This window comes from Dasypus novemcinctus, chromosome 1 (genome assembly GCF_030445035.2).
Source record: "Dasypus novemcinctus isolate mDasNov1 chromosome 1, mDasNov1.1.hap2, whole genome shotgun sequence".
Classification (NCBI taxonomy): domain Eukaryota; kingdom Metazoa; phylum Chordata; class Mammalia; order Cingulata; family Dasypodidae; genus Dasypus; species Dasypus novemcinctus.
In genome coordinates this window covers 38422259-38436364 of record NC_080673.1, presented here as the reverse complement: position 1 = coordinate 38436364, position 14106 = coordinate 38422259, and the positions used below count along the sequence as shown (strand labels likewise).

Here is a 14106-nt window from a genome sequence, read left to right as displayed (position 1 = left end):
ATCTACTAATAACTTTAAAAATATTTCAAATTTGTTGAAAAATTTAACTTATGCTAAGAAAGAAAATATGAAAGTCAGAGAAAAGTTGAAGTCTCGACTTCTTTCTCCTATTGTTTGTCTATCATAGGATAGCACAAGATGATAGAACCCTATCATAATATAAAATGCAGATGCTAAAAATACCATTGTGCTTTGTAAATTCTGATTAAATTCTAAAAGAGAGGAAAAATACATGGTGATAGAATATTACTTTTGATTTTAAGAGTCCCTTTTAAAACGGAATTACATGACTGCTCCCAAACATAAACATTTATGGTTAACCTTTAGTGAGTTCACAATTTTAATGGATACCTTGTAAATAGGTCCAAAATTTGCATTTGAACTAAAAAAATTTTTTTTCTTACACATTCTTTGTGAGCCTGTGCCATGTCAACATTAATTTACAAGAAATGTGATACACATGTCTTTTAGGAATGCCCTAATTTCCCATCATCTTGTCCAGTTAAATGCTAAAATTGGCCAACAGAGAAGAATAGTCATATAACAAGTAAATAAGTCATGCTGGGAAGATGTTGCTTAAGTGATAAAACGGTTCAGCCAACAGATGAACCAAGAGATTAAATATTAACTAAGAGAATGTAACCATTTCTAAAGTCATAGTTACCAGAGGGTCCAGGTATATATAGGCTTGCAGACCTCTCATTTAAGACTACTAGCAAAGGATGGTTTCTTGGAACTTTCAAAAATTTAAAACCATGAAACATCTACTGCTGCTACTATTGTGTACTTACGTAGCTAAGTCCCAACTTGTCTCAGACTACGATGATGAGGTGATTGCTTTAAAATGTTTTTATATTATTACTGGTATTATTAACATAAAATATAAAAATAGAATTATAATCATGTGTGAGTATTTATTTTAATGCAATTAGCATTGATTTTATTTATGAAATTGAACTGTTAATATCAGGGTCCCATTTAGTTAGTTTTATAACATTTCTTATATAAAAATAATACAATAATTTCTTGTTTTCTGGTTTATCATCTTTATTTTCTCAGGAGAAAGTTGGTTTAGCTAAGGTAAGATATGTTTTGTCACTTGTTATCCTGTATAATATGATTTCCATTTAGTTCTAGCAATTCATTGTTACAGTCATGAGGACAAAATCTGAAAATTTCGCATTCTGTAAAGGAGTAGTATTTTAAGAGAAAAAAGCTATGGAAGATAGGTTACTCTTTGGTGAAGATATTTATACAGAGAGGGGGGGAGCTCCTGAAATTACTGGTTAGTTTTGTAAGAGAATTATGATCAAAATCTAAAAGAAGAGTAGACACATGTAATGAAACATTGCTTTTTTTTCAAGTGGGGAAACTTAAATCAGCTAGTGTTTAATTGTTATTATAAATGGTTATGAAGCACATACTTCAATCTAATTTATTAATTTATAAAGTAGTGTTTCCTCGAGTGCTAATTCGCTAACTTATTGCTACTGTTTGAAGTTATAAAAACACAGAAATGCATTTAGGAAAATGAATGTTTGCAGAATTATAAATTTTATAAAATGAATTATGATCAAATTTCTTGTATATAATATATAGTAAGTATCTGCACTCTAGAAATAAGAATATACAATATTGGTATGAAGTGATTGCTTTTGGATCATTTGCCGAAACTGAAGGGAAAGTAAGTCTTCTAATTATCAGATTGTAACCAATCTGGCTAGGTTTAAATCCTAGAACCCTAACTAAAAGTTATTGTAACTTAATGAATGAAAGACAATAAATTTGCCAATAGAATCAGACATAATGTCTAGGGTCATAAAATATTATTATAAGGCAAAAGAATTCAATTGCTGCTGCTCTTCAAATCTAGTCATTTGTTAAATTGTAATTAAGTCCCAAAGGTATAATAACTACTGTCAAAAAACACTTGGTAGTATGGTTAATCCAAGCCAAAACTTTTATATTGCATTGTATATTTTATGCTTTGTTACCTTTTAACATAATATTTTTAAAGTTAGCAAATAATTTTAATCACAATGTACATGTCTTGACAATTATTTTTAAGAAGAGAAATTCATGGTGTTTGATAAAAACAACCATGTAGAATATTTTATAAGAACCGTTTAACAAATAATTTCATCAGTAGAAGAACAAAATTGAAATTAGCAGTGGAAAAGCCATTTAAACTTCAGTATCTGTGATGTATAATTGCAGTAATAAAAATAATGAACACCTGCTATATGCCAAGTACTGTTCTGAGAGAGTCATATGCTGTAAGTCAAGCTTATAAAACAGATACTATTATTATCCCTATTTTACAGATGAGAAAGGTGAGGTATGGATAAAATAACTTCAGCAAGGTCTTATAGATATTAAGTGGTAGGATCAAGACTTGAAATCAAGAAGTCTGGCTCTACAATACCTTTTGCTCTTCATACTTGTGTTCGAAATGCCAAAGGTTGTCTTTTTACAAATACATTCTAAATAAATTTTATTTTTCTATTAAATCTATATTGCATTTTAAATATGACTATATAGGAATTAGCCTAACCATCAGTTCACAAAAATTGAAACTGGAAATGGGAAGATAATAATAACTTAACCTGTAGGAGGTTAGAAATCCAAAGAGGCTTGAGAATACTCATTCTTTCTCACAGTAGATATCCCTTAGGTTTCGTTAATGTGATGTCATTATTAGTCACAGTCTTCTGATGTAGCTTGTTTTAAGGCCTCTCTTAAATAACTATCTCAGATACAATAGTTTCTTGTACAGTTGGTCTTTCTACTACTCCTGAAGAGAGCCAAGCAATCTACTGATTTGCCACCACCAACTGGCCAGTTGGTGGACCTTCAGCCAATCATCAGCCAATCATCAGGCTTGTAATAGCTCTCCTCATTTAAAAAATGAAGATACAAATAGTTCCATGTCTAATCTTGTTCTATAATACTGTGTAATTTCTGCCTGGTTCCCTGAAGAGCTCATTGGACGCTCGTGGTCATCGACCCCTTGACAGGAAGAGAGAAGAGGCTCCCAGCCTGAGGCCTGCGCCACCACCCATCAGTAGTGGTGGCTATCGGGCTCGGCCCGCCAAAGCAGTCGCTGGCCAAAAGAAAGTGCAAAGAAAACCCCCTGATGCTGGGGGCTGTCTCCATGCTGACCCTGATCTGGTGGGTATACTGATGCTTCTTTCAATGGTGGGGATCCCTTAGTCATTATGGCTTCTTAATGATGCAGTGGCCTTCATTACCATTCCCGTTGTTGTACTTCTATTTATTTTGGAAATGAAAGGCATAACATTGAAGTTATTGGGCCTTTGATTTAGGCTTCCTTTCTAGTTTTCTTTGATCTGGTCCTAAGATTACAAGGTTGAGGACATGGGAGTGTTGTCTTTCCCTTTGTATTTTGCCCACTTTCTTTGTTTAAGTGGTAAAATTTGTGTAGCCTAATTACATTTCATCAATGTAAGGACTTTTTTAATCTTCATAAGAGCATGATGATACCTCTAAAATTTCTGTTTTTATATAAAGAAAATTAAAAGACAAGTTTTTATACTGACTAGTGATATCATTGAATTCTCACTATGTGCTATTTTAGCAGATATCCATAGCCCAATCCTTCATCTAATTCCTGGTGTTTTCTTTGTTTATAGGGAGTCCTGTGTCCTACAGGATGTCAGTTGCAAGATACTCTACTAAAACAGGAAAAACCTATCAGAAACAGTGTTAATGAGTTAAATAAAAATATGGAGTCTATTTCACACACTTCTTCAACCACCTTTAAATATACGACTCTGCTGAAAGACATGTGGAAAAAGAGGGAAAAGCAATTAAAAGGTAGATATCCTTGTGTTTTCCATTTGATTTTCAGTTATAAAATTGAAAGTGTTAGACCACCATTGGAATGCATGATTAGGAGATTAACATTGCTAGATTACCCCTGGAAGCATCCATACCAGTTTTAGTATGAACCTGATGTGTGATGTCCTCAGTGAGGCACCTTCACTTGCCCACGATGGGCCATTCAACTCTCATTCCCGGTTTGGCACCAGCAAGCATGACTTCTTATGAAAAAGTTCACTGTGATTTCTTCTTCGTTTTTAGTCTCTGACCAACTTATCTGCTGATTCAGAAGGTAATATTCACAGAGTAAAACTTTAGCATTTATAGATGTAACATTTGAGGTTTTTAATATGAGGGAGTAACCCATGATATATTCAATTGTATTGAGGATAATGATGCCTAACCTTTGAATCTTGAGGTCTGAGTGTTGAGTGGTTAGAAATCAGCTAGTGAGAGAGACTAGCAGACACATCTCAAAGGAATTGTGACATATCTCTTGTAAGTATCAAGGCTCCACTGTAATTCTGTGGTGTAGGTAAACAAATCAAGGGTATCTCCTCCATAAGATGTTGAACTTTTGAGATGGAAGGTCCAGGTGCTGCTTTCTCTTTTCCTTTTCAAAGAAATAAACATCCTATTGTATTTATTATTGCACGTAAGTTTTGGTTTATACCTAAGTAAATTACTAGTATAATAGCTTGGCTATAGGGTGATTTATATATGCCATGGATCAAATAATTTCCCCTAAATACAACTGCATATCACGACAGCCCAATGGTATCTCAGTGTCTGTTTATTTGAAGAAAATGAAAATCGTAATTGTGATTTGAATACATTTAGTGTTGTGTTTTGTTTTGTTTTTGAGATACCAGGGAATGAACCGAGGACCTCGTACATGGGAAGCAGGTGCTCAACCACTCGAGCTACATCTGCTCCCCAACATTTAGTTTTTTATGAGTCAAAAATGCTGACTATTCCTATATAATTTTGTTTTTCCAGATAATGAAAATGTAATAAGTGAGTTTTCCTCAGATCTGGAAAATCACAGATTATATATAGAGGAGACTGTGAATAGTAATGTCCCAACTAACATCCGTGTGCTCCGTTCAATCCTGGAAGACCTGAGAAGCAAAATACAAAAATTAGAATCTGATGTCTTAGCTCAGATGGAATACTGCCGCACGCCATGCACTGTCAGTTGCAGTATTCCTGTGGTGTCTGGCAAAGGTAAATAATAAGAAACCTATTTCTATAGGGTTTCCAGAAGAACACACTCTAAAAATAAGAGATCTGTGGGTTTTGCCCCAACAGATCATAATGACATTATAGCACATGTGTATATTGTGAAAATATCCTTGGCATGTTATGTTCTGACTTGACTCAATCCAGCTGATATTTTTGATGAGCAGCATGAAGTATAATGATGGTGGTAGCTCCCGGGGTGGCTGATGGGTGTATGTGCCACTTGCTTGAACAGAAATCAGGGCCATGGGTAGATGGAAAGGTTTTTCTTTCCCATGTATTCTGGCAATTTATGGATATCCCAGGTCTTAAAGGACAAGGGAGAGCTTTTTAATCCCCTTCACAGAAAGAATTCTTCAAAACTGAGTTTGATTTTCAGTAAAAGGAAGATCCAATTTGTATAATATTATTTTCATATGTCTAAAATAAGACATTTCTTTGGTAACCTATGTAATCAGTTAGCTTATCATAAAATTGGTGACTAAGACCAAGTAATTATGTCATAGAACCCTGAATATAATATGTTATCTTGTGGTTGCAGAATGTGAGGAAATTCTCAGAAATGGAGGTGAAACATCTGAAATGTATCTCATTCAGACTGATGACTCTGTGAAACCATTCAGAGTATACTGTGATATGACCACAGAAAATGGAGGTAAGTTTTTGATAGTTGTTGATCTTTTATTCATTATTTTGATGTCATAAAATGCAAGGAAGTAAAATCTAGCTGTGGTATAGCTTACTATGAGACATTATATTTGAAGCACAGATATTTTTAAAATTGTGAAATATCTATGATTCACAATTTGGAGTAAGATAAAATACTTGCAGTTGCCAAAGATTTTAAGTTTTTCTCTCATATTTATTTTCTTTTATATCTATTTCGAGTACCAAATATATATTTGGTCTGTACCAAATATATATGCTGGCACATATATTTGGTACAGGGGATTCGACCTTCCCCTCAAAGTGACATTATTCGTTATAAGTTAATATGTGCTGTTTCATTTACTTCAACAAGGATGGACAGTAATTCAGAACCGTCAAGATGGCAGTGTTGACTTTGGCAGGAAATGGGATTCATATAAACAAGGATTTGGAAATATTGCAACCAATGCAGAAGGGAAAAAGTACTGTGGCCAACCAGGTAAAATTGGGAATACAAAACGAAATCATTGAATTTAAAATTTTCCCACTAAAAAAATATGGTAATGGGAATCTGTTGTTAAGTGTTTTAAGAAGGTAAGAAAAGTTTAACTATACAAGAGGGTGGGAGAGTAAAGTAAGAGAGTTTTTAGTTTCAAAAGGTTTTATTGCATTTTTACTTTAGGTGAATATTGGCTCGGGAATGATAAAATTAACCAGCTTACCAGGATGGGAACCACGGAACTGTTGATTGAGATGGAGGACTGGAAAGGCGATAAGGTGAAGGCTCGCTATGGAGGATTCACTGTACAGAATGAGGCTGACAAATACCAACTCTCAGTGAGCAAGTATAAAGGAACAGCTGGCAATGCCCTCATGGAGGGAGCTTCCCAACTGGTGGGAGAAAACAGAACCATGACCATCCACAATGGCATGTACTTCAGCACCTATGACAGAGACAATGATGGCTGGTAGGTGTTTGCATTCTTCAGTCCTGGTTTAAAAGCTTCTACAAACACTGGTACTCAGAATCATTTATAATAGCTAATGCCATTAATTATTATCATTGCTTGGGCACTGACTGTGTCAGCCATGGTAGCAAAGCTCTTTACTACTCTTAAGCATTTCAGCTCTAAGGTAGATATTATTATTTTTCTCATTTTTCAAATGAAGTTTAGAAAGATCAATTTACCCAGAGTCATACCACAACTAAGAGCCAAACTGGAATTAAAGGACAGTTACTGAGTCGTGTTTAGAAAAAATATCTATATTTCCATATTCTATTATGTGCATCAAAACCCTCATTGTGTTTCCCAGGATTCTGTAAGGTATCTGAAAGCTATCAGCACAGTACAAAGTAACAAATGTAATCCCTAGATGAATTTGTTGCATGGGCCTGTTTTCTCCTATCTTTGGTCTAGGGCAGAGAGGGCCGTTGTGAATTAGTGTGACTTTACTTCTAGAAGCCTAGGGAAAGAGTACTGCACACATGACTGAGTGCAGCAGTCTTCTGTGGGTATGTTGCAAAGAATCACCTTGACAACATTGTAGTTCTGTTTCCATTAACCCCAAAAACATTTCCTTTCAGGGTAACTACAGATCCAAGAAAACAGTGTTCCAAAGAGGACGGTGGCGGATGGTGGTATAATAGATGCCATGCAGCAAATCCAAATGGCAGATACTATTGGGGTGGACATTACAGCTGGGACATGGCAAAACATGGCACGGATGATGGTATGGTATGGATGAACTGGAAGGGATCATGGTATTCCTTGAAAGCAATGTCTATGAAGATGAGGCCCTTCTTCCCACAGCAGTAGTCTCCAAAACATAGATTTTTGTTGTACATGTGACAACATTTTTGTACATTATGTTATTGGAATTTTCTTTCATACATTATATCCCATTATATACATTCTATCAAAAGGTTGTGAGTGTGACTTTTTGGAAAAGGTATTAGGATAAATGATATTAAAACGAACACACAATTCCTTTTGTATTCTTCATTTATCTTGCTCACCAAGAAAAACGAAGGATTATCGTGGCCAGTGTTCATGATTTCAATCCCAGCTGATTGTGAAAAGTTCCAAAATAGGGAGAAGAATTTTCTTATTCTTTTTGTAGAAAAGCTGTCAAGTAAATGAAAAGCTCATTTTAAAAAGTCCACTTTAGAAAACTCTATTTATTTATGTAAGATATTTCTCAAAAAAAAAAAAAAACTTTTTAAAACTGTGTTAACTAAACCAGTCTCTCTTGCAATAAATTAATGGTTTCTTATTTTGTAATCAACATGGCCCATGAGTTAAGCTTTGAATTTGTAAGGAAAGGGAAGCATTCACCTTAAACAAGCATTAAAAATCTGAAGATTTGAACTCTTGCTCTGCGTCATGGAAAAGCCACTACTTTGTCACTTAACTAGACATCAGGATCAAGCCTTCACCATTTGTTTTTTGAGGGAAAGCGTGAAGCAGGAAGCAACCCCTAGGAATGAGGCCTCCTGGTCTCAATTAGTTTTTTTTTTTCTCTACATAGTCACATCGGAACTAAAGCAGACGTGGATTTTCTGTTCTTATCACTTCTTCCAATGAAATAGATATACCATTTCTAAGTATTTCTTTTACCCTATATTCTCCCATCACTTCACTCCAACTGCCTTGGGCAATTATGGCCCTAGGTTCTCCTTCCCTGAATATTATTTCAGGGTACATCGTTGCCACTGTTTTCACAGAAACTTTTTGCCCTGAAGCACATCCTCTTATTCTTTGCATCTCAGCAGTCATATTTCTTTTAGTTTCTATCTTGGAAATGCTGCCATGTTCTTTCCTCATCAGATCCAACTTCAGATTTTACCTGGTGCCCCTGCCCTGAGATCTGTCCCATTTCCTCCTCTACTCCATCTATGAATCACTTGGTCATCACATGTATTGTCCTAAAAATAGAAAACTCCAGCCAAGTTACTCTCCTGCTTAATGTTAGCTCTTCATTGTCTACATAGTAAAATTCAAATTTCTTAGTTGGTTGTGCAAATAGTTCATTGCTTGTTTCCTGAGCCCTCTCCTGCCACCTTCATTATACACCTACCTTGTCACAGTGAATTTTTCATCATCCCAGGACAGATCAGGCCATTTTGGGACTCTGCCTGAGCACATGATGCTCCCATTGCCAAAAATGCCTTCCCCCAACACAACTGTCATTTGTTTTCAAGTTTTACATTACCTGTCAACATCCAGTGAAGGCTGTCTGAGCCCCTTGGGCAACATAATTCCCCTTTTAACAAGTACGACTTGCAATCCATCTGTTTTACTCACCTTTTGTCGTCATTATATTGGTGATGAGCTCTCTTTTAAAGCCATTCCTTATTCATCTTTGATTCCAAAATCAGCCTGTCAGAAAGGTGATCTTCAATAAATGTTGAATGATTAAACCCTATCAAAATCTTGGATATCCTTTTTTTTTTATATCTATAGAACCCATTTTCCAGTACAGGCACACACAGACATTCAATATGCACAGCACCTGAAAATAGAACTTTTGAGGCAAGTCTAGAGTAACAAAAACCCATTGAATCAGGAATGGGAGAAGATGGCAGGAGACTAATCCATGGGCAATATTCCTTATATCTTCTCTCAGTCATACTACACACAGACACATAGGATATAATAAATCCCCAGAGCTTAAAGTAAAGCCATAGATTAAAAAACCACTAAACTAGAAAATCTGATCGTCAATTCCTAGTTAATGCACAAATAGAAGAAACACACAGACTGCTCCTTGGTAATATATAATATTATGTATATCTAGATAAAGTAAGCATTTTTAAGGTATCATCATCTTATTTTTCCCATTCAGTCATCACAATTTTGAATATAATAATAAGGAAATTTTCCTTAGTTACAATATATACAAGTGGCTCTACAAAGATTATTTAACTCATGACTTTATGAAGATAATAAAAAGATTAGTTGAAAGCTATTAGTTCAAACTATGAGATATTTTATTGTACAAATTTACTAAAAAACTAAATATATGCAACAAACCATAAAGGAAATATGCAAATGGATGAACTCCCACTTTCTCAGTGTTTGGGAACCAAGGGAAACAACTAATTAATGTAACTGAGGGGTAATCTTTTAAATCTGAAAACATATATACCCTCATGGGCCAAAAATACAGCAGCTATGATGCACCACCAGCTCAGCAGGCATTTGTTTCATCATTCCACACCTAATGTCAAAGATGTCAACTTCCAAAACCACCTGCAGAGCATGTTTAAAAATACAGTTTTCCTGGTCCTGACCCAGGTTTACTACATCAGAACTTCTACATAGGTAGAGCCTGAGTATCTCTGTTTTCAGATACATATTCCCAAGAGATTCTGATCACTAGCTGGAGTATGGAATTACTGATAGAGGATACATTTGCATTTACCAGAGATTTGCTTTATCTAGCATATCTTTTATTCAAGTGGTGACTATGAGACAATAATATTTTGAACAAGTCAGCATCCTCAAACTTCCTGAGACTTCATGGGTGACCACAGCTTATGTTTAGCTCTGATCTTGGCTTTGACAACAGCTTTCCAAAAGCTGAAACTGCTATTTCTACTGCATAGCCTCTTAGTTTCAGGTGATTCTCTAAGTTGAATTAAAAAAATTTTTTTGATGAATAACAAAATTAAAGATGTTACCTATCATTTGTACATAAAGCTGAAATTTAGACTTTTGCATTCTATCGCCCTCCCTGTTACATATGATTTGACATTCCCTACCTGAACTTCCACTGTTGCTCATTTCTGTGCCAAGTAGCAATGTGTTGGTACATACTTACAGATAAGTATGCCAAAGGGAATATATTCTGTCCAGTGTAACAACAGAAGTGATTTTAAGCAATATTCTTTGCAGACATTTTGGGAAATATAGAAGAAATTAGAACCACCTATGACTTCAGCACTAATAGAAAAGCAGTTAATATCTAGGTTTATGTTATTCCTGTCATCCTATCTGTAATGTTTTAATACCTGCTTTTCTATATTGTACCATGAAAAATTTCCGTATTATTTAATAATTTATATTATACAATTTAATGGCCATATTAAATATTCCATCAGATGAAAAGTAATCTAAGAGTTATTTAAGCAAATTCCTGTCATTTGACATTAAAATTTTTCCAATCTTTTCCTATTAAAGAAAATACTAAAATTGATATCCTTCTACATACATTTTTGCAAATATCTTTTTATTCATTGCTGGGATAAATTCCTGAAAGTATAATTTCTGGAAAAAAGATGTTCGGCATTTTAAGGTTTTTCTTAAACCTATATTGCCAACTTTCTTCTAAATTTCTATATAACATAATTATCTTTGTTTGAATTACTAACCATTCTTTATATACAAAAGCTGGTAATCAGAAACAAAGTACTACCCTCTACTTATTCAAATCTTTTATTTCTGAAGTGGTAGGACTGGGAGAGCCATACATGCAAATTATCTGAACTGGTACCAATTTCAACTACTATATACTTTCTCTCCTTCTCCCAACCAAGATGAGAACAATAGGTAATACATCTTCTGTTGGTTTGTTGACTGAATTATATTTACTTCTCCCTTAACATTTTGGAAAGTTCCAAACCTACAGAGAAATTGCAAGAACAGTTCAGTGAATACCTGCAAGTCCTTCACCTAGACTCACCAATGTTTGCAACATTTGCTTTATCTCCGAAAAAGAGATACTGTCTATGCAGTTTTGCAAAGGCTTAGGTAGGCGTACTTAAGGTCATAGACCTATTGGAGATGGAGTCAAAGGTGGATATAGCAAATATTTTCCAGAGGGCTCTGTTGTAATCAACATGTATTCACATTCAGCAATGAACTGATGGATAGGGAAACTAATGCTATTAAGCTGAACGTTTGTCAGCTCAAAACTGGCAGGTTCTCTTAAGCTGAGGATGAGGATAACAAACACATCTTCTGGTCTCTGGTTTTTGAAAATTGCTACTTTGCAATGTGGAAGTGGAAGAGGTAATGCTGGGCTCTTGTTTAAGAATTCCTTTGATCATCACAATTTTCAGAAGTCCTTTTGTAGGAAACAAGCTAGGGAACTCACTCTTTTTAGCAAAAGGAACATAGCCCTCCAGCACTGACCGTCTATCAGAATTAGCCCCACACAACGTATTTGTCTTAACCCCTGGGAATAAAACTCAGTGGAAAATCAGAATTTGCACATTCTCTGTGCTGTATGCTATTTTGGACAATTATTTACTCTGGCTTTGCAGGATTTTCTCAAAGGAAAATAAAACTGAAAGTTAAAAAAAGGAAAGAATTAATTTGCACCTCCTCCCGAGGTACAAATTCCTCACCATACAACTTCCTTTCATGAAGTTTAAGACACCCCCACCCTGCTGCCGGATTAATTAATGATTTTTCCCCTTAAATGAGATTTATGGAATATTTGGGAATAAATGAATTAATCAGTGCATAAATAAGTAAACAAATGAATAAAGATAATCTATCTTCTAAATGGTATCTGTGTATATTTCATTATCTTCATGCAACTTCTGTTATTTTAATGGCTACCAAAATCTAAATGTGTTGATTTGTTGAAGGCTATTTCAGCAAATAGTTAATATTCTATTACTTTGATCTAGCATAAGAAAGATTCAATTTATGAATTTTTTACACCCTGCATGTACATATATTAATATGGCACAATTTCCTTTCAACCTTTTCTAGACAAAGTTTGAGATTGGAGAACTCAGCTGAATGGGTCTTATTCTGATTTACCAGTTGCACTCTAAGCATCTGCTACCTAACTTGCAAATGTATTTTGCTGGTTATAAGGGGAATCTGTGAAAAAGTATAATTTGATCACTAATATCACTGGAAAAATCATTAAAAGCAAATACTATATCCAGTAGGCACTTTGTCTATGAACTACAGTATTATTATTCCAAGGCCCACGAATGATAGCCTAATGGATGGAGCCTCTAAGAACAATGTCTTGAGTTTTGTCCCCGGGTGTGCTCTTTGCCATTACATTAGTTAACCCCTCTAAGCTGCTACTTTTCATCTGAAAAGCTCAATTTATAATTTTTATCATCTGCATTAAACAAACTCTGGTAATTATAGATTTTAATTTCCTAGAATGTTAAAAGCCTATACCATGAAATGGTTCAGCTTGAACAATGGGAATTTATTAGCTTAGAGTTTGAGGGCATGAAAATATCCAAACAAGGCATAGCCAAGGCAATATTTTTTTCCAAAAGACCAGCTGCTGGCAATACTTGATTCCTCTCACCTGGCAAGCCACATGGTAGCACCTGCTGGTCTCTCCCTTTACTTTCTAGATTTTGTTGCTTCAGGCTTCTTGCTTCCATGGGTTTTTCTCTCTGTCTATATGTTCATTCTGTTTATAAAGGACTTCAGTAATAGGATTAAGTCCCATTCTGAATGAGATGGGTTACACCTTTACTAAAGTAGCCTCATCAAAAGATTCTAACTGCAATAGGTTTACACTGATAGGAATAGAATAGATTCTAAGAACATGGTTTTCTGGGGTACAAACAACCTCAAACCACCATATTCCACCCTCTGGACCCCCAAAGAGACATATTTTTTCCACATACAAAATATACCCATTCTGTATCCCAAAAGCCTTAAGTCATTTCAGAAGCATTGCTTAGTACAAAGTCTCATTAAAGTCGGTTATGGGTGTGGTCTGTCCTGGGACACAATTTCCCTCTGTCTCTGGACCTGTCAACCTAGAGAACAAGTTATCTGCTTCCAATATACAAAGGAGGCAGAGGCATAGGATAAACATTCCCAATCCAGAAGGAATAATTTGGAAGGAAAACAGGGGTTGCAGATCCCAAACAATTTTGAAACTCTGCAGGGCATACTCCATTAGATTTCAAAGTCTGAGAATCATCTGTGGAATAATATTTTGTCCCCAGTCCTGATGAAGCAACAGCTCCACCCCTTCCAAGTGCTTGAGCAGTGACCATACTTTCCTTGAACAGTGGAGGGAACTTTCCACTCTGTTCAAGCATTGAGATGGTGGTCAAACTCTAGGCTCCATCCTCATCAAGCATTAACAACCCCCCAAGCATCTTAGAACACTTTAGTGGTAACACTCTTCCTGAACAATGGGGTGTGTATTGGCCAAAGGGGTGCTGATGCAAAATACCAGAAATCAGTTGGTTTTTATGAAGGGTATTTATTCGGGGCAGGAGCTTACAGATGCCAGGCCATAAAGTATAAGTTACTTCCCTCACCAAAGTCTATTTTCAAGTGTTGGAGCAAGATGGCTGCCGACGTCTGCAAGGGTTCAGGCTTCCTGGGTTCTTCTCTTTCCAGGTCTTACTTCTCTTTCCTCTGTGTG

The 14106-nt window shown here is 35.4% G+C and overlaps 1 protein-coding gene across 1 annotated transcript; it reads left to right on the top strand.

Annotated features, from left to right (window-relative positions):
• The first annotated feature begins 674 nt into the window (after positions 1-674).
• Positions 675-8107, top strand: FGB (fibrinogen beta chain). The gene is made up of 8 exons (XM_004446460.2): positions 675-830; positions 2980-3171; positions 3654-3837; positions 4843-5070; positions 5627-5740; positions 6107-6232; positions 6416-6701; positions 7319-8107. The coding sequence occupies exons 1-8, from the start codon at positions 723-725 to the stop codon at positions 7548-7550; spliced, it is 1470 nt and encodes a 489-aa protein (XP_004446517.2). The 5' UTR covers positions 675-722; the 3' UTR covers positions 7551-8107.
• The last annotated feature ends 5999 nt before the right edge of the window (positions 8108-14106 follow it).